Source organism: Bombina bombina, chromosome 1 (assembly GCF_027579735.1).
Source record: "Bombina bombina isolate aBomBom1 chromosome 1, aBomBom1.pri, whole genome shotgun sequence".
NCBI lineage: Eukaryota > Metazoa > Chordata > Amphibia > Anura > Bombinatoridae > Bombina > Bombina bombina.
The window spans coordinates 17,125,674-17,148,209 of NC_069499.1; the positions used below are offsets into that span (position 1 = coordinate 17,125,674).

The 22,536-nt window shown below is 39.3% G+C and overlaps 1 protein-coding gene across 1 annotated transcript in view; it reads right to left on the reverse strand.

Moving 5' to 3' along the window:
• Window positions 1-467: 467 nt before the first annotated feature.
• LOC128649801 (inverted formin-2) overlaps window positions 468-22,536 on the reverse strand; it is a 73,306-nt gene continuing 51,237 nt past the window's right edge. The window contains exon 7 of the mRNA XM_053703280.1: window positions 468-4,466. Within this exon, the coding sequence (XP_053559255.1) occupies window positions 4,435-4,466 (32 nt within the window). The 3' untranslated portion in view covers window positions 468-4,434. The remainder of the gene's footprint in view (window positions 4,467-22,536) is intronic.

Sequence of the window (22,536 nt, forward strand, 5' to 3'; positions counted from 1 at the left end):
GTAGTGCATTGCTGCTCCTGCGCCTACCAAGGTATGCTTTTAAACAAATGAGACCAAGAGAGCAAAGCAAATGTTATTACAGATGTACATTGAAAAGGCTCTTAAAATTGCTGCTCTGTCTGATCCATGAAAGTTGAGTTTTGACTCCACGCCCCTTTAACTTATTCTGAAAGCTGCACTTAGATTGGAGCAAAAAATCTCCTGAGCTGAAGGCGACGTTTCTAAGCTTCATAATAATAACGTGATTTAGTTTACTGGGGCCCAGTACCCGGCTTTGGTGCACTGATCACATACTCACCACAAAATAACCATAAAGGGGTTAATATCTCCTCTCCTTATGAACCAATAAGCTTCAATCTCACAGGCAAGTTGTGCACAAAATCTAAACAAACAACCTGTTTAACAAAAGAAGCATAACATTGATATTTACATTGAGGATTCCATAGAAAGAAATGCAGACAAAGTACTTTTTTCAGACAAAATAATTTAATAAGGAGTCATCATAGAGAGTAATAAATGTCTATATCCAAACTTGTCATATATGTACAGCTAAAAAACTTATGCTACAACATCAGTACAAAAATGACAGAATTGTGTTGCACATAACAGGAAAACACTTGCAGCAAATAATAACTAGCGGTATATATTTGTTTATGCCCATCAATAATACTAAAGTAACGATTGTTTATATAATGTACACAAAATAGTTCATTTGCTATAAGATTTGCAATGGGACATTTAGCGTTTCTGTCATTACAAACTGGTACAGTAAGATTGGGCTTCGTGGGCGAGATTCTGCTTGACCTAGATTACATGATTTTTTTTTCTAGAAAAGGGAACAAACTAAAGAGTATAAGAGATTATATATATATTACTGATTACAATCACTTTCATAGCATTTTGTATTATCTATTGTATATAAAGCTGGAAATAATAGGTTAAATGATAAAGTAACAAGGGGAAATAAACTGTTTTTCAAAGGAGGATTTTATCCCTCAGGAACTATAACAGATGGGATGTCAAGGGACACAGGTACCTGGAAAAGAGTCACAATGCATTAAAAAGTGAAGTGTTTTCAGCAAGTAATATGGGCAGTTTGCTGAGCCGTTTCATTCTTTTGTGCCATCAGATTTTTGTTTAACTGTAACATTAATACTGTTCTTTTTGGTTTCTTGTAACTGGAGCATATTAATAGGCACAAAAGGTGTTATATGATTTAAAATAAAAGATTTGCTTCCTTTCATATCTCACATTTTGATGATTTATCACTTAGTACAATGTTTAAGTTTTGAGATCTGATTTCCAACTGGTGTTGATCAGAATCTGCAATCTCTTGTTGCTGAGCTATGCCCTCTGTTTAATTGTGTGCTTAATATTTTAGTCTGCTTGATTCTCTGACTGGTCCCTAGTCTTCTGTGCCCTGACATTTAATAGGATGAGCGAGATACAACCATAGAGATATAATGTGCACAGTAGCTGAATATTAGCCCGAAGCACGAGCACTGCCAGCTAAAACTAAAGTGTCCCTAGCTAAAGGTATATTAAACAGTACACGCTAGACCAGGGGTGCCTAATAGGTAGATCGGGATCTACTAGTAGATCCCAAAGGCGCTGCTTGTAGATAGCAGCCGATGTGATCCAAATGATGTGGTCAAATTATGCGATATCAACACTGGGGCGTGAGCAGAGTATGGCTGCTAGGGATACCGCTTTATCTACCGCAGTGTGTGAAGGGGCAGGTCATTAAACAGTCTGATGGTCAGACACGAAAAGTGCTACAGGATTGGATCTTGAGGGACATCAATTTCAACCAATCAATGTAGATGAACAACAACACAATTGGCCTATCAAAAGCATGGTTGATTGAGTACTCTCCCAATGGATATGGGGGATATAGTATAGTTAGGAGGGTAAGCGTCAATAGATAGAAAAATTAAAGGCGGAGGCTGCGGTGCTATGCTAAAGGAACAAGTCTGATTGACGTCTGGCAAATGAAGGTGTTGACCTGGTAAGAAATGGTCTGCATGGCGCGCTATTGAAATTTATTTGTGTAAACCTCACTGGGTCATATCAGGCCAAGCCTGCGGCTCAAAGTAAAGGGGGTTTTGTAACATGGCACAAGGGGTTGCTCTTGTTAACCCGAATTAAAGTCATAAAAATAATGTAAAGGTTTAGTTTCTATAAAGTAATCTAAAAGTAACGATCGCTGCCATGTTTGTATTTGTTTTCTACTTCTCTATATTTGTGCAAACAAAGCTATGTGAAATTCCTTTAGTTATGTTATGTTTCACACAGCCTTGTTTGCACAGTCTCTTTTATTACCTGCTTTATATATGTCTCTTCAGCAGGGGAAACAGATAAAGGACATGGCCCATTACTTTATAGAACTTCAGTAGAATTTAAAAAACAAAAACAATGTTCAGAGTTAAATTGCAGGTAAAGGGGAAAAATAAATAGTGAAAGTATATATTGTAAATGTGTTGTTATCAATAACCATAAACGATGGCACGTACATTATGGTTTAAGGAACATTCTCATAAATAACATTTTAAAGTTAAAGCTATTTATGATTTTATTTTTCAATCATTTTCATTTGACACTAAGGGGCCGATTTTCTAAAGCTCTCCAGGTCAGATGTGCTTTTTCTCGCTGACCCTTGCAATTTACGCTGTCGATATTTCATACGCTTTATTCCTCTGTAATTTACAAACAAATTTTACATTTCTGATAAAATACGAGTTTTGGTGCGGAATTTAGTTACGATTTTTGATGCTTAACAACCGTTTTTATGTGAATAGCTAAATTATTAATTATCTATGCTTTGTTAATTACAAATGTTATTGTGCACTTGTGTAATGTCTGTATCTCCTTCACATATGAAAATGCAGTATACGCCCCTTAGCGAGACACCCTGTTTTCATTCTGGGTAAAACGTGGCGTTATACAATCTCACCAGGGAATTTGGAGGGCTGGCAGCATCTTATAGAATCTCACCAGCCCAGAGAGTTTTAGAGAATTGGCTGCTGCTACCGGTAAGTGTAGCTTCACCAGTCACTAATTGGAGCGCGTCACTTTGTCTGCTTTTAACTCCTTACTGGAAGTTAAAAACACAGTGTGTGGGGTAATTTATAAATAAAGAAACTGTTCCTACAAAATAGAGCAAATGCATTTATTCATTTCATTTCAGTTACAGATGTGGTTGTTTGAGCATCACAGTTACAGATGTAGTAAAAAAGTACTGGTCCACAGCACTGTATATGCATACATACAGACAGAAATGTGCAACGTTTCGGTCTCACACTGCAACCTTGCATGATTAAGGGCGTGTGAGCCCGAAACGCTGCACGTTTTTTCTGTCTGTATGTTACAATACATTTCTGGTTATATAGTGCTGTGGACCAGTACTTTTTTGCTATATTACCTACGGGCTGAAGACGTGACCCCTGTCCAGCGTCCACTACCCGGAGGGAGACATTAGGTGCTGAGCTATGTGTGTTATAGTTCCAGTTACAGATGTGGTTGTTTGAGCATAAGTCACTTAAAGTGACTGTAAACTTGAATACTTACCTTTGCATTTATGGTAAAAAGACCGCTGATCCTCCACCCGCAGCTCTTGCTTTTTTTAGCAGAGCAATCCCGATCCTGCTTCCTCCAATCGTTGTGTTGCCCCATGAGCTGGACGCCAAAGGGGGCACACAATGATTGGAGGAAGTCGGATTTGTCCTTGATCTGCTAAAGAAAGCAGGAGCTGCGGGTGGAAGATTGGCACTACGTTTACCATAACGCAAAGGTAAATATTTTATAAAATAAGCATCTTTGTAAAGTTTAATGAATTAAAGTGCCCCTGTTTTAAAGATTATTATTTGATACTGGTCTTTAATGCATTAAAGTTTACATTCACTTTAAGGGCCATTATAGAGATAAAATGGAATGCTGTTATACATTAGAGCATATAATTTACAACTAGCGACACTGAAAAGCTAGGCTTATAACTCAAGCAAAGAGATTAAACACACAGTAAAGTTCCACTTGGGAGCCACAGAGAGTTGCTGATCCCATCAGGAGTGCTAGTTACACAGCTGGGTTGAGTGAATAGGGCTGATGTTTCTATCAGTGGTGGTTTCCACTTAAGACTCACAGTGCTCTGCGGCTCCCAAGTGGGGTTTAAACACATAGCTTTGTAGTCTCACTAGTGACAAAACCACATGCCCTAATGAATTAAAGAATTAATATACTGGTCGTTTAATTTGCCAAGTATACTGCGCACAATGCAATGAGGTTTTATATGAATCAATTTGTCCTTAAATCCTACACTAAATCTTGTCAATAGGCAAATGTAGATTTTATGTAAGTTTTTTGTTTTTTTAAAGCAATAGTTCTGTTTTACAGAAACGGCAGAAGCTCCGGCAGCGCATGACTGGATCCGGCAGTGCGTTACGGTACGTTAGTCTTCTTTCTTCTTGATCCTAGAGCAGAAATAAAATAAAAAGAGTAAATAATAAATACAGCTAATGCTTTTAATCACATGATGTCTGGGTGCTTGTTGCAGGGTCGGTGCACAGTAACATACGGTAACATAAAAACATAATTTATGTAAGAACTTACCTGATAAATTCATTTCTTTCATATTAACAAGAGTCCATGAGCTAGTGACGTATGGGATATACATTCCTACCAGGAGGGGCAAAGTTTCCCAAACCTTAAAATGCCTATAAATACACCCCTCACCACACCCACAAATCAGTTTAACGAATAGCCAAGAAGTGGGGTGATAAGAAAAAAAGTGCGAAGCATATAAAATAAGGAATTGGAATAATTGTGCTTTATACAAAAAAATCATAACCACCACAAAAAAGGGTGGGCCTCATGGACTCTTGTTAATATGAAAGAAATGAATTTATCAGGTAAGTTCTTACATAAATTATGTTTTCTTTCATGTAATTAACAAGAGTCCATGAGCTAGTGACGTATGGGATAATGACTACCCAAGATGTGGATCTTTCCACACAAGAGTCACTAGAGAGGGAGGGATAAAATAAAGACAGCCAATTCCTGCTGAAAATAATCCACACCCAAAATAAAGTTTAACGAAAAACATAAGCAGAAGATTCAAACTGAAATCGCTGCCTGAAGAACTTTTCTACCAAAAACTGCTTCAGAAGAAGAAAATACATCAAAATGGTAGAATTTAGTAAAAGTATGCAAAGAGGACCAAGTTGCTGCTTTGCAGATCTGGTCAACCGAAGCTTCATTCCTAAACGCCCAGGAAGTAGATACTGACCTAGTAGAATGAGCTGTAATTCTCTGAGGCGGAATTTTACCCGACTCAACATAGGCAAGATGAATTAAAGATTTCAACCAAGATGCCAAAGAAATGGCAGAAGCTTTCTGGCCTTTTCTAGAACCGGAAAAGATAACAAATAGACTAGAAGTCTTACGAAAAGATTTCGTAGCTTCAACATAATATTTCAAAGCTCTAACAACATCCAAAGAATGCAACGATTTCTCCTTAGAATTCTTAGGATTAGGACATAATGAAGGAACCACAATTTCTCTACTAATGTTGTTGGAATTCACAACCTTAGGTAAAAATTCAAAAGAAGTTCGCAACACCGCCTTATCCTGATGAAAAATCAGAAAAGGAGACTCACAAGAAAGAGCAGATAATTCAGAAACTCTTCTAGCAGAAGAGATGGCCAAAAGGAACAAAACTTTCCAAGAAAGTAATTTAATGTCCAATGAATGCATAGGTTCAAACGGAGGAGCTTGAAGAGCTCCCAGAACCAAATTCAAACTCCAAGGAGGAGAAATTGACTTAATGACAGGTTTTATACGAACCAAAGCTTGTACAAAACAATGAATATCAGGAAGAATAGCAATCTTTCTGTGAAAAAGAACAGAAAGAGCGGAGATTTGTCCTTTCAAAGAACTTGCGGACAAACCCTTATCTAAACCATCCTGAAGAAACTGTAAAATTCTCTGTATTCTAAAAGAATGCCAAGAAAAATGATGAGAAAGACACCAAGAAATATAAGTCTTCCAGACTCTATAATATATCTCTTGAGATACAGATTTACGAGCCTGTAACATAGTATTAATCACGGAGTCAGAGAAACCTCTTTGACCAAGAATCAAGCGTTCAATCTCCATACCTTTAAATTTAAGGATTTCAGATCCGGATAGAAAAAAAGGACCTTGCGACAGAAGGTCTGGTCTTAACGGAAGAGTCCATGGTTGGCAAGATGCCATCCGGACAAGATCCGCATACCAAAACCTGTGAGGCCATGCCGGAGCTATTAGCAGAACAAACGAGCATTCCCTCAGAATCTTGGAGATTACTCTTGGAAGAAGAACTAGAGGCGGAAAGATATAGGCAGGATGATACTTCCAAGGAAGTGATAATGCATCCACTGCCTCCGCCTGAGGATCCCGGGATCTGGACAGATACCTGGGAAGTTTCTTGTTTAGATGAGAGGCCATCAGATCTATCTCTGGGAGCCCCCACATTTGAACAATCTGAAGAAATACCTCTGGGTGAAGAGACCATTCGCCCGGATGCAACGTTTGGCGACTGAGATAATCCGCTTCCCAATTGTCTACACCTGGGATATGAACCGCAGAGATTAGACAGGAGCTGGATTCCGCCCAAACCAAAATTCGAGATACTTCTTTCATAGCCAGAGGACTGTGAGTCCCTCCTTGATGATTGATGTATGCCACAGTTGTGACATTGTCTGTCTGAAAACAAATGAACGATTCTCTCTTCAGAAGAGGCCAAAACTGAAGAGTTCTGAAAATTGCACGGAGTTCCAAAATATTGATCGGTAATCTCACCTCCTGAGATTCCCAAACTCCTTGTGCCGTCAGAGATCCCCACACAGCTCCCCAACCTGTGAGACTTGCATCTGTTGAAATTACAGTCCAGGTCGGAAGAACAAAAGAAGCCCCCTGAATTAAACGATGGTGATCTGTCCACCACGTTAGAGAGTGTCGAACAATCGGTTTTAAAGATATTAATTGATATATCTTCGTGTAATCCCTGCACCATTGGTTCAGCATACAGAGCTGAAGAGGTCGCATGTGAAAACGAGCAAAGGGGATCGCGTCCGATGCAGCAGTCATAAGACCTAGAATTTCCATGCATAAGGCTACCGAAGGGAATGATTGAGACTGAAGGTTTCGACAAGCTGTAATCAATTTTAGACGTCTCTTGTCTGTTAAAGACAGAGTCATGGACACTGAATCTATCTGGAAACCCAGAAAGGTTACCCTTGTTTGAGGAATCAAAGAACTTTTTGGTAAATTGATCCTCCAACCATGATCTTGAAGAAACAACACAAGTCGATTCGTATGAGACTCTGCTAAATGTAAAGACTGAGCAAGTACCAAGATATCGTCCAAATAAGGAAATACCACAATACCCTGTTCTCTGATTACAGACAGAAGGGCACCGAGAATCTTTGTGAAAATTCTTGGAGCTGTAGCAAGGCCAAACGGTAGAGCCACAAATTGGTAATGCTTGTCTAGAAAAGAGAATCTCAGGAACTGATAATGATCTGGATGAATCGGAATATGCAGATATGCATCCTGTAAATCTATTGTGGACATATAATTCCCTTGCTGAACAAAAGGCAATATAGTCCTTACAGTTACCATCTTGAACGTTGGTATCCTTACATAACGATTCAATAATTTTAGATCCAGAACTGGTCTGAAGGAATTCTCCTTCTTTGGTACAATGAAGAGATTTGAATAAAACCCCATCCCCTGTTCCGGAACTGGAACTGGCATAATTACTCCAGCCAACTCTAGATCTGAAACACAATTCAGAAATGCTTGAGCTTTCACTGGATTTACTGGGACACGGGAAAGAAAAAATCTCTTTGCAGGAGGTCTCATCTTGAAACCAATTCTGTACCCTTCTGAAACAATGTTCTGAATCCAAAGATTGTGAACAGAATTGATCCAAATTTCTTTGAAAAAACGTAACCTGCCCCCTACCAGCTGAACTGGAATGAGGGCCGTACCTTCATGTGAACTTAGAAGCAGGCTTTGCCTTTCTAGCAGGCTTGGATTTATTCCAGACTGGAGATGGTTTCCAAACTGAAACTGCTCCTGAGGACGAAGGATCAGGCTTTTGTTCCTTGTTGAAACGAAAGGAACGAAAACGATTGTTAGCCCTGTTTTTACCTTTAGATTTTTTATCCTGTGGTAAAAAAGTTCCTTTCCCACCAGTAACAGTTGAAATAATAGAATCCAACTGAGAACCAAATAATTTGTTTCCCTGGAAAGAAATGGAAAGTAGAGTTGATTTAGCATTCCAAGTCTTAAGCCATAAAGCTCTTCTGGCTAAGATAGCCAGAGACATAAACCTAACATCAACTCTAATAATATCAAAAATGGCATCACAGATAAAATTATTAGCATGCTGGAGAAGAATAATAATATCATGAGAATCACGATCTGTTACTTGTTGCGCTAGAGTTTCCAACCAAAAAGTTGAAGCTGCAGCAACATCAGCCAATGATATAGCAGGTCTAAGAAGATTACCTGAACACAGATAAGCTTTTCTTAGAAAAGATTCAATTTTTCTATCTAAAGGATCCTTAAACGAGGTACCATCTGACGTAGGAATGGTAGTACGTTTAGCAAGGGTAGAAATAGCCCCATCAACTTTAGGGATTTTGTCCCAAAATTCTAACCTGTCAGGCGGAACAGGATATAATTGCTTAAAACGTTTAGAAGGAGTAAATGAATTACCCAATTTATCCCATTCTTTGGAAATTACTGCAGAAATAGCATTAGGAACAGGAAAAACTTCTGGAATAACCGCAGGAGCTTTAAAAACCTTATCCAAACGAATAGAATTAGTATCAAGAGGACTAGAATCCTCTATTTCTAAAGCAATTAGTACTTCTTTAAGTAAAGAGCGAATAAATTCCATCTTAAATAAATATGAAGATTTATCAGCATCAATCTCTGAGATAGAATCCTCTGAACCAGAAGAGTCCAAAGAATCAGAATGATGGTGTACATTTAAAAATTCATCTGTAGAGAGAGAAGATTTAAAAGACTTTTTACGTTTACTAGAAGGAGAAATAACAGACAAAGCCTTCTTTATGGATTCAGAAACAAAATCTCTTATGTTATCAGGAACATTCTGCACCTTAGATGTTGAGGGAACTGCAACAGGCAATGGTACATTACTAAAGGAAATATTATCTGCTTTAACAAGTTTGTCATGACAATTATTACAAACAACAGCTGGAGGAATAGCTACCAAAAGTTTACAGCAGATACACTTAGCTTTGGTAGATCCAGCAGGCAGTGATTTTCCTGTAGTATCTTCTGGCTCAGATGCAACGTGAGACATCTTGCAATATGTAAGAGAAAAAACAACATATAAAGCAAAATAGATCAAATTCCTTATAAGACAGTTTCAGGAATGGGAAAGAATGCCAAATATCAAGCTTCTAGCAACCAGAAGCAAATGAAAAATGAGACTGAAATAATGAGGAGACAAAAGCGACGCCCATATTTTTTAGCGCCAAATAAGACGCCCACATTATTTGGCGCCTAAATGCTTTTGGCGCCAAAAATGACGCCACATCCGGAACGCCGACATTTTTGGCGCAAAATAACGTCAAAAAATGACGCAACTTCCGGCGACACGTATGACGCCGGAAACGGAAAAGAATTTTTGCGCCAAAAAAGTCCGCGCCAAGAATGACGCAATAAAATGAAACATTTTCAGCCCCCGCGAGCCTAACAGCCCACAGGGAAAAAAGTCAAATTTTTGAGGTAAGAAAAATATGATAATTCAATGCATAATCCCAAATATGAAACTGAGAATAAGGAAAGTTGAACATTCTGAGTCAAGGCAAATAAATGTTTGAATACATATATTTAGAACTTTATAAATAAAGTGCCCAACCATAGCTTAGAGTGTCACAGAAAATAAGACTTACTTACCCCAGGACACTCATCTACATGTTTGTAGAAAGCCAAACCAGTACTGAAACGAGAATCAGTAGAGGTAATGGTAAATATAAGAGTATATCGTCGATCTGAAAAGGGAGGTAAGAGATGAATCTCTACGACCGATAACAGAGAACCTTATGAAATAGACCCCGTAGAAGGAGATCACTGCATTCAATAGGCAATACTCTCTTCACATCCCTCTGACATTCACTGCACGCTGAGAGGAAAACCGGGCTCCAACTTGCTGCGGAGCGCATATCAACGTAGAATCTAGCACAAACTTACTTCACCACCTCCCTTGGAGGCAAAGTTTGTAAAAACTGATTTGTGGGTGTGGTGAGGGGTGTATTTATAGGCATTTTAAGGTTTGGGAAACTTTGCCCCTCCTGGTAGGAATGTATATCCCATACGTCACTAGCTCATGGACTCTTGTTAATTACATGAAAGAAATCTCACATACACTGTTATGTAACCAAACTATGCAAACATTGATTTAAAGGGATATTTATCTCAAATGCTAGACAGTCATTGCTTGTTGCGGGGTCAGGGCAAACTGTAGCATACTGTAACATAAAATCTCACATACACTGTTATGTAACCAACTAATGCAAACATTGATTTAAAGTGATATTTATCTCAAATGCTAGACAGTCATTGCTTGTTGCAGGGCCAGGGCACACTGCAACATACATACTGTAACAGAAAATCTCACATACACTCAGGGGTCAAGTCCTACAAAAAAAAGTGTGGGAACTCACCGAGCCTTCCACCCCCCTCACAATTAATACTCTTTTATACACACACACACACATACACACACACACACACACACACACACATACACACACATACACACACACACACACATACACACACACACACACACATACACACACACACACACATACACATACACACATACATATACACACACACACACACACACATACATACACACACATACACACACACACATACACACACACACACACACACACACACATATACACACACACACAAACACATACACACACACACACATACACACACACACAAACACATACACACACACACATACACACACACACACACACTGTATTTATAGATATATAATCTATACACTCTGGTTAATGAAAGCAAATTAAAAGGGCTGAACTGTTGCCTTTGGCCTGAGGATGGTTACATTTTTATATAGAAGGGGTGGAATTTTTATTTGTAATTTTGGATTCAACTGATACTGAATACTGGGAAGCCAGACACACACTTGTTAGAACACATGAAGGGGCATCTGTATATAGATGATGTCAAATAATCCAAAAAAGGTAAGAGCCTTTGTAAAATGTTAGGAGCTGTTACCCCCTGGCTCTCAGTATGTGTAAGGCTCTGTGATGTAAACATCTGATATCATGATCTTGATAAGGTTTGTGTGTGCACTCACTCTGAAGGTAAGAAACAATGATAATGTGATTTAAAGTAAAATGATGGAAAAAATTAATAGAGGACAGCGCCAAATGCGTGTGAATAGTATACAGGCTCACTTCTGGGGAGAATGATAGCCTAACCTAATCGTTCATGAGGATATGTAAACAATAAAGGGGGGTGAAGGAGCCCTAATAAATAGGCTTAAGTATACTAAGAAATCTCAGATGAATGAGAGAGCAATAAATGAGACAAAATAAAGTTGACCAGAGCTGGTAGTCAGACGAGCCGAGTCAGGAGCCAAAGCGAATAGTCAGACGAGCCGGAATCAGGAACAAGGAAAACAGCAGAGTCAGGAACAAGCCAGGGATCAGGAACCAGGAAGGACGTCAAACAGCCAGGTAATACACTGGAACTCACACAAACAGGTCTGAGACAACGCAAGGGCAAAGCATACTGAACAGAGGCCCTTTAAATAAAAAGTAATGACATCACAATTCTGAGACTGCATCCTGTCTCACATGGATGATGTACACCAGTCTGGCCAAAAATGGACGTGCAGTAAATGAGCAGCATCCCCCACAATGCACCATAGTCAGGAAGAGAGGTGAGTAAAATGGCTGCCAGCAGCACATGGCAAACAAAGCACGGAGAAAACCCTGACAATAAGGGATAATTTATTACGACTATGAGAGAAAAGGATATTAAAATAATAAATATGAAAATATAAAAAAACGTGTATAGAAATTAATGAATTATAACAAATAATATAATATTTAATATGCATTGATCATAAACCAATAAAATCAAAGAATACTAAAAACATAAAGTATTGCCTAAAATAGAAAAAAGATTGGCCAATCTTAAAAAAGCGTTTATGTGCACATCTGGTAGTGTGTCCCAAGATAAATCCACTAAATAGTTCCAAAGAAAAGCTCAGAAAAAAAGGCTCAAAAAATATATATTAATGAAATCCCCAATGTGGGAGGGGGAGCAATTAGATCCCAAGCAGTGTTTGTTATACTGAAATGGACGTAGCTGGGTGAAGAAAAGGATGAGAATGCAAACTAGGTTGTAGACCTACCAAGTGGAATGAATATCCAAAGTGAAATCCGATTATAATCCGATGGAAAGGATCTGTAATGAAAAAACAAAGTATTGCAAAAAACAAACGCTAAAAAATAAACACTAAAAAATGGTACAGACTCTTGATAAAGGCCTCGTAGTAGGCTGAAACGCGTAGACCTTTCTGTGCATGACATACCAGCCCGAGTCTTTGATACAGTGAGCAGTTTTTCTACTGTACCATTTTTTTGTGTTTGTTTTTTCTTTACAGATCCTTTCCATCGGATTATAATCGGATTCCATTTTGGATATTCATTCCACTTGGTCCGTCTACAACCTAGTTTGCATTCTCATCCTTTTCTTCACCCAGCTACGTCCATTTCAGTATAACAAACACTGCTTGGGATCTAATTGCTCCCCCTCCCAAATTGGGGATTTCATTAATATATATTTTTGGAGCCTTTTTTCTGAGCTTTTCTTTGGAACTATTTAGTGGATTTATCTTGGGACACACTACCAGATGTGCACATAAACGCTTTTTTAAGATTGGCCAATCTTTTTTCTATTTTAGGCAATACTTTATGTTTTTAGTATTCTTTGATTTTATTGGTTTATGATCAACGCATATTAAATATTATATTATTTGTTATAATTCATTAATTTCTATACACATTTTTTTTTATATTTTCATATTTATTATTTTAATATCCTTTTCTCTCATAGTCGGAATAAATTATCCCTTATGTCCTTATCACACTTCACAGTTTATTGTATGGTCGTATTTCCACTTTTCGTTTCTTCTTATCCTCTGGCTTTTTAATTTGCCAGTTCTGACTTTTTTTCTTCATTTCTCCACTCCAGCAGCACCGTCTGTTTTTTATCTTTATTGAACATTTGCCATTACGTTTGCTGACACTTATTCACATTTCTTCACTATTTACATGTATATATATTCTTTAGCCACAGCTAACAGTTTGTTACTTATAAATACTGTCACAATCTTATAAATACTGTCACAATCTTATAAATACTGTCACAATTTTGTATCCTTACCCACATGGGTTTGTTTCTGCCAGTATCTCATAGCGATTGTTGTTATAAGATTGCACTTAGTAATTTCACACTAGTTACTCCTCTTATCCCATCTTTATCTTAACCTGTGTATCAACTTTATTTTGTCTCATTTATTACTCTCTCATTTTTCTGAGATCTCTTAGTATACTTAAGCCTATTTATTAGGCGCTCCTTCACCCCCCTTTTTTGTTTACATAAAGTAAAATGATGGTCACAAGGCATCTAAATGTCATTGTCTTTTACCATTAACATGTATACCAAGTAAATGTGAAGCAAGTTACACTGAGGAAGCAGGAGGCACAAGAGCACAGTAACATTGAAAGCAAAAAAGGTCACCTTTCACTTTGGGATGAAACTGGTAAGGTTAAATCTGCAGTAAATACATTGGCCTCTATTTATCAAGGTCTGTCGGACCTGGTCCGACAGTGCGGATCAGGTCCGACAGACCTCGCTGAATATGGCGAGAAATACACTCGCCGTATTCAGCATTGCACCAGCAGCTCACAAGAGCTGCTGGTGCAACCACGCCCCCTGCAGACTCGTGGCCAATAGGCCGCCAGCAGGGGGGTGTCAATCAATCCGATCGTCTGAGCAGGCGGACTGGTTATGGAGCAGCGGTCTTTGTGACCGCTGCTTCATAACTGCTGTTTCTGGCGAGCCTACAGGCTCGCCAGAAACACGGGGCATCAAGCTCCATTCAGAGCTTGATAAATATGCCCCATTATCTTACACAGGTCAGCATTCTGCAGAGAATCTGGCCTGCTGACCATAAACCGATAGACATACAGACGCCAATATTAATAAACAGACTGAAGATATTATTGGTGTAAAAAATAATGTCATTGGGCTTATCCTACTGCAAGATATTTCACAAACATCTTTAATTGTACACTTGTAGTTTGCAAACCTCATCCCAGCTATCTCTGGAAGAACTAAAAGTAATTCCAAACAAAGAGAAAGCAGGAAGCTGGAAGGACATGACTGTTCCCTGTTTGATGAGCACATTTTTCTTTAGTAAAACACTAAACTTTTTAAAACAACTTTAAAATAACTAAACTAGACACACATGAACGTCTGTTGTTTAATGTCAAGATCCATGGTGTCCATACTTTGTTTTTAACTCACATGGTACATAGCCACCTTAGCTTCAATACCTCATACCCTTTTTCCTACCCTCTCCTTCCTTTCCAGGGTAGTCTCAGACCTCTATGTCTGACAGCAACTCCAGACTCCTCCTTTGTTACCAGTTTCACCTACTTAGGGTACAATAGTCCTATGTCTGCTGAGGAGAACTAAATATCCCCAGAACAAGCCACATAAGGGTGATAACATAGCAGGACTGACAGACTTGAATTTAATGTATTGTAGGAAGTGTTACTGCCCATTACTAGAGGATCTCACTATCCCTCTAACCAGACGGTGCTCCAGCTCCTCCTATCAGCAGCAGCATTTACTGAAGTGTTTCTCTTCTCTGTTCAGGGGGAAATTAGTTCCTCCTGCAAAAATAGTGAAGGAACTCCGTTCCTATGTGTTCCAGCTGGACTTGACTCCTGCATACACTGTTATGTAACCAACCAATGCAAACCTTGATTTAAAGGAATATTCATCTCAAATGCTACACAGTCACTGCTTGTTGTAGGGTCAGTGCAAACTGTAAGATGCTGATACATAAAATCTCACACCGACTGTTATGTAACCAACCAATGCAAACCTTGATTTAAAGGAAAATTTATCTCAAATGCTACACAGTCATTGCTTGTTGCAGGGTTAGTGAACACTGTAACATAAAATCTAACATACACTGTTACATAACCAACCAATGCAAACCTTGATTTAAAGGGACATTTTAATATGCCTAAATAGCTGTGCAAGTAGTGTGCCCATGGATTACACAATAATTTACAGGCTTTCAAAATACTTATCTGCTACTGAAATAATCATGCAGTGATTTGCATGCCCACATCTGGTACAGACGATGTTTTAACTTATTGATTTCAGCAACTAAAAGACTTTAACCCAGACAGCACGTTTCCACTTGGTATCCTTGTATTTTATAGTATTGTTACCCTTGTATTTTATAGTATTGTTACCATTGTATTTTATAGTAATGTTACTCTTGTATTTTATAGTATTGTTACCATTGTATTTTATAGTAATGTTACTCTTGTATTTTATAGTATTGTTACCCTTGTATTTTATAGTATTGTTACCCTTGTATTTTATAGTATTGTTACCATTGTATTTTATAGTAATGTTACTCTTGTATTTTATAGTATTGTTACCCTTGTATTTTATAGTATTGTTACCATTGCATTTTATAGTATTGTTACCATTGTATTTTATAGTATTGTTACCATTGGCCTAGATTTGGAGTTTGGCGGTAGCCGTGAAAACCAGCGTTAGAGGCTCCTAACGCTGGTTTTAGGCTAACTCCGGTATTTGGAGTCACTCAAAAAAGGGTCTAACGCTCACTTTTCAGCCGCGACTTTTCCATACCGCAGATCCCCTTACGTAAATTGCGTATCCTATCTTTTCAATGGGATTTTTCTAACTCCGGTATTTAGAGTCGTGGCTGAAGTGAGCGTTAGAAACGACAAAACTCCAGCCGCAGGAAAAAAGTCAGTAGTTAAGAGCTTTCTGGGCTAACACCGGTTCATAAAGCTCTTAACTACTGTACTCTAAAGTACACTAACACCCATAAACTACCTATGTACCCCTAAACCGAGGTCCCCCCACATCGCCGACACTCGATTAAATTTTTTAACCCCTAATCTGCCGACCGCCACCTACGTTATACTTATGTACCCCTAATCTGCTGCCCCTAACACCGCCGACCCTTGTATTATATTTATTAACCCCTAATCTGCCCCCACAACGTTGCCGGCAGATACCTACAATAATTAATCCCTAATCTGTCGACCGAATGACGGTTCCTTTAAGGGACATCATCCAAGATGGCTGATCCAATCAGCCAATCGGATTGAACTTGATTCTGATTGGCTGATTCCATCAGCCAATCAGAATATTCCTACCTTAATTCCGATTGGCTGATAGAATCCTATAAGCCAATTGGAATTCGAGGGACGCCATCTTGGATGACGTCCCTTAAAGGAACCGTCATTCTTCAGTTGGACGTCACCGGATGAAGATGGGTCCGCGGTGGAGGTCTTCAGGATGGAGCCGGTCGTCATCGGATGAAGATAGAAGATGCCGCTTGGATCAAGATGGTTGCCGGTCCGGATCGCCTCTTCTTCCCGGATAGGATGAAGACTTTGGAGCCTCTTCTGGACCTCTTCAGCCACCGGATGATGGATCGCCAGCCCCCGCTTGGGTTGGATGAAGATTTTGGAGCCAGGACGGATCGGTGATACCTGGTGAGGTGAAGACAAGGTAGGATGATCTTCAGGGGCTTAGTGTTAGGTTTATTTAAGGGGGGTTTGGGTTAGATTAGGGGTATGTGGGTGGTGGGTTGTAATGTTGGGGGGGGGTATTGTATGTTTTTTTTTACAGGCAAAAGAGCTGAACTTCTTGGGGCATGCCCCGCAAAGGGCCCTGTTCAGGGCTGGTAAGGTAAAAGAGCTTTGAACTTTATTAATTTAGAAAAGGGTAGGGCATTTTTTATTTTGGGGGTCTTTGTTATTTTATTAGGGGGCTTAGAGTAGGTGTAATTAGTTTAAAATTGTTGTAATAATCGTCATCGGATGAAGATAGAAGATGCCGCTTGGATCAAGATGGTTGCCGGTCCGGATCGCCTCTTCTTCCCGGATAGGATGAAGACTTTGGAGCCTCTTCTGGACCTCTTCAGCCACCGGATGATGGATCGCCAGCCCCCGCTTGGGTTGGATGAAGATTTTGGAGCCAGGACGATCGGTGATACCTGGTGAGGTTTATTTAAGGGGGGTTTGGGTTAGATTAGGGGTATGTGGGTGGTGGGTTGTAATGTTGGGGGGGTATTGTATTTTTTTTTTTACAGGCAAAAGAGCTGAACTTCTTGGGGCATGCCCCGCAAAGGGCCCTGTTCAGGGCTGGTAAGGTAAAAGAGCTTTGAACTTTATTAATTTAGAATAGGGTAGGGCATTTTTTTAGATATTGTATTTAATTAATTTATTGATAGTGTAGTGTTAGGTTTAATTGTAGGTAATTGTAGGTATTTTATTTAATTAATTTAATGATAGTATAGTGTTAGGTTTAATTGTAACTTAGGTTAGGATTTATTTTACAAGTAATGTTGTAATTATTTTAACTAGGTAACTATTAAATAGTTCTTAACTATTTAATAGCTATTGTACCTGGTTAAAATAATACAAAGTTACCTGTAAAATAAATATTAATCCTAAAATAGCTACAATGTAATTATAATTTATTTTGTAGCTATATTAGGATTTATTTTACAGGTAAGTATTTAGCTTTAAATAGGAATAATTTATTTAATAAGAGTTAATTAATTTCGTTAGATTAAAATTATATTTAACTTAGGGGGGTGTTAGTGTTAGGGTTAGACTTAGCTTTAGGGGTTAATACATTTATTAGAATAGCGGTGAGCTCCGGTCGGCAGATTAGGGGTTAATAAGTGTAGGCAGGTGGAGGCGACGTTGTGGGGAGCAGATTAGGGGTTAATAAATATAATATAGGGGTCGGCGGTGTTAGGGGCAGCAGATTAGGGGTACATAGGGATAATGTAAGTAGCGGCGGTTTACGGAGCGGCAGATTAGGGGTTAAAAAAAATATACAGGGGTCAGCGATAGCGGGGGCGGCAGAATAGGGGTTAATAAGTGTAAGGTTAGGGGTGTTTAGACTCGGGGTACATGTTAGAGTGTTAGGTGCAGACGTAGGAAGTGTTTACGCATAGCAAACAATGGGGCTGCGTTAGGAGCTGAACGCGGCTTTTTTGCAGGTGTTAGGTTTTTTTTCAGCTCAAACAGCCCCATTGTTTCCTATGGGGGAATCGTGCACAAGCACGTTTTTGAGGCTGGCCGCGTCCGTAAGCAACTCTGGTATCGTCCTTTTGCGTCCTTTTTTGGAGCCTAACGCAGCCTTTATGTGGACTCTCAATACCAGAGTTATTTTTATGGTGCGGCCAGAAAAAAGCCGGCGTTAGCTACGCGGGTCCTTACCGACAAAACTCCAAATCTAGGCCATTGTATTTTATAGTAATGTTACTCTTGTATTTTATAGTATTGTTACCCTTGCATTTTATAGTATTGTTACCCTTGTATTTTATAGTACTGTTACCCTTGTATTTTATAGTATTGTTACCATTGCATTTTATAGTATTGTTACCCTTGTATTTTATAGTATTGTTACCATTGTATTTTATAGTATTGTTACTCTTGTATTTTATAGTATTGTTACCATTGCATTTTATAGTATTGTTACCCTTGTATTTTATAGTATTGTTACCCTGGCATTTTATAGTATATTTACCCTTGTATTTTATAGCATTGTTACCCTTGTATTTTATAGTATTGTTACCATTGTATTTTATAGCATTGTTACCCTTGTATTTTATAGTATTGTTACCATTCGCCTAGATTTAGAGTTCTGCGGCCAAAGGGGTGCGTTAGCTACGCGTGCTTTTTTTCCCACGCACCTTTTAAATACCGCTGGTATTTAGAGTTCACAGAATGGCTGGGTTTTCAGTGCGTTAGGCTCCAAAAAGGGAGCGTAGAGCATAATTTAACGCCACTGCAACTCTAGATACCAGCGGTGCTTACGGAAGCGGCCAGCTTCAAAAACGTGCTTGTGCACGATTCCCCCATAGAAAACAATGGGGCTGTTTGAGCTGAAAAAAAAACTAACACCTGCAAAAAAGCCGCAGCCCCAATGTTTTCTATGGGGAAACACTTCCTACGTCTGCACCTAACACTCTAACATGTACCCCGAGTCTAAACACCCCTAGCATTACACTTATTAACCCCTAATCTGCCGCCCCCGCTATCGCTGACCCCTGCATATTATTTTTAACCCCTAATATGCCGCTCCGTAAACCGCCGCTACTTACATTATCCCTATGTACCCCTAATCTGCTGCCCCTAACACCGCCGACCCCTATATTATATTAATTAACCCCTAATCTGCCGCCCCCAACGTCGCCTCCACCTAACTACACTTATTAACCCCTAATCTGCCGACCGGACCTGAGCGCTACTATAATAAAGTTATTAACCCCTAATCCGCCTCACTCCCGCCTCAATAACCCTATAATAAATAGTATTAACCCCTAATCTGCCGACCGAATCTCGCCGCTACTGTAATAAATGGATTAACCCCTAAAGCTAAGTCTAACCCTAACACTCCCCTAAATTAATTATAATTTAAATCTAACAAAATAAATTAACTCTTATTAAATAAATTATTCCTATTTAAAGCTAAATACTTACCTGTAAAATAAACCCTAATATAGCTACAATATAAATTATAATTATATTATAGCTATTTTAGGATTTATATTTATTTTACAGGTAACTTTGTATTTATTTTAACCAGGTACAATAGCTATTAAATAGTTAAGAACTATTTAATAGCTAAAATAGTTAAAATAATTACAAAATTACCTGTAAAATAAATCCTAACCTAAGTTACAATTAAACCTAACACTACACTATCAATAAATTAATTAAATAAAATACCTACAATTACCTACAATTAAACCTAACACTACACTATCAATAAATTAATTAAATACAATATCTACAAATAAATACAATGAAATAAACTAACTAAAGTACAAAAAATAAAAAAGAACTAATTTACAAAAAATAAAAAAATATTTACAAACATCAGAAAAATATTACAACAATTTTAAACTAATTACACCTACTCTAAGCCCCCTAATAAAATAACAAAGACCCCCAAAATAAAAAAATGCCCTACCCTATTCTAAATTACAAAAGTTCAAAGCTCTTTTACCTTACCAGCCCTGAACAGGGCCCTTTGCGGGGCATGCCCCAAAGAATTCAGCTTTTTTGCCTGTAAAAAAAAAACCAAACAAATACAATACCCCCCCCAACATTACAACCCACCACCCACATACCCCTAATCTAACCCAAACCCCCCTTAAATAAACACTAAGCCCCTGAAGATCTTCCTACCTTATCTTCACCATACCAGGTTCACCGATCGATCCAGAAGAGCTCCTCCGATGTCTTGATCCAAGCCCAAGCGGGGGGCTGAAGATGTCCATGATCCGGATGAAGTCTTCATCCAAGCGGGAGCTGAAGAGGTCCATGATCCGGCTGAAGTCTTCTATCAACGGCATCTTCAATCTTCTTTCTTCCAGATCCATGTTCATCCCGCCGACACGGAACATCCATCTTCACCGACGACTTCCCGACGAATGACGGTTCCTTTAAGGGACGTCATCCAAGATGGCGTCCCTCGAATTCTGATTGGCTGATAGGATTCTATCAGCCAATCGGAATTAAGGTAGGAAAATTCTGATTGGCCGATAGAATCAGCCAATCAGAATCAAGTTCAATCCGATTGGCTGATTCAATCAGCCAATCAGATTGAGCTCGCATTCTATTGGCTGTTCCGATCAGCCAATAGAATGCGAGCTCAATCTGAAGATTGAAGATGCCGTTGATAGAAGACTTCAGCCGTAGACTTCAATAGGCAGGTGAATTTTAAAACCCACAGGGACTCTTTCTGGCCACAACAGTGATGGAAAAGTTGTTTCAAGGGGACTAACACCTGGACTGTGGCATGCCAGAGGGGGATCCATGGCAAAACTCCCACGGAAAATTACATAGTTGATGCAGAGTCTGGTTTTAATCCATAAAGGGCATAAATCACCTAACATTCCTAAATTGTTTGGAATAACCTGCTTTAAAACATCAGGTATGATGTTGTATCGATCAGGTAGTGTAAGGGTTACGCCCGCTTCACAGTGACAGAACAAACTCCCCGTTTAACGCACCGCACTGTATTATTCTAGGGCCAAAGGGAATCACAGCACCACGACCACGACGGCCCCTGCGGGGTGGCCTGCCTCTGCCTGTCATTTTTTTCTGATTAGTGGTACTATGCGTGCAAGCTACTGTGACAACAGATATGAGTGGCACTGTGCACTGGCAGAAGTTGGCAGAGTAGATGCTGTAGGCCTGACACACACGCTTGCAGACAACTAACTGCTATTCAATCTATTACAGTCAAAATTGTATTTTTTTTAAAATGTACACTACTGTTACACCAGATATGAGTTGCACTGGTCTGACACTGTGCCCTGGCAGGCCCTGAAACGCACACCTGTGAAGGAAACCGACTGCTATTATTTCACAGTCAAATTTCTAGTTTTTTTTTAATGTACACTACTGTTACGCCAGATATGAGTTGCACTGGTGTGACACTGTGCCCTGGCAGGCCCGGAAACGCACACGCATGAAGGAAACTGACTGCTTTTATTTCACAGTCAAATTTCTAGTTTTTTTTTTAATGTACACTACTGTTACGCCAGATATGAGTTGCACTGGTGTGACACTGTGCCCTGGCAGGCCCGGAAACGCACACATGTGAAGGAAACTGACTGCTATTATTTCACAGTCAAATTTCTAGTTTTTTTTTTTAACCCCTTAATGATCGAGGATGCACGCCATACGTCCTCAGAAAAAATACAGTTAACGCCTGAGGACGTATGGCGTACGTCCTCGGTTTGGAAAGCAGCTGGTGCAGAGAGAGCCACTCTCTGGCCCTCTCTGCACCGTGCATTGATGGCCGCATTCGTTGGTGCGTGGGTGGGAGCTGAAGTGGGAGGCGGGTGGGCGGCCATCGATGCGGTCCTTGTCAGAGAGGGGGCGGCGGGATCAGGGGCGGGATCGACGGGGGCGTGCGTGCGTGTGCACGGGGAGGGAGCAGGTGGGAAAGGGGTGCAAAATATTTAGTACTTGGAAATCTAAGTGATCTGGGAGCGGGTGGGGGATTTGTCTTGGGGGGGAGCTACACTACAGAAAAATGAAATAAAAAACAAAACAAAACATTTTATTTGCAAACTGGGTACTG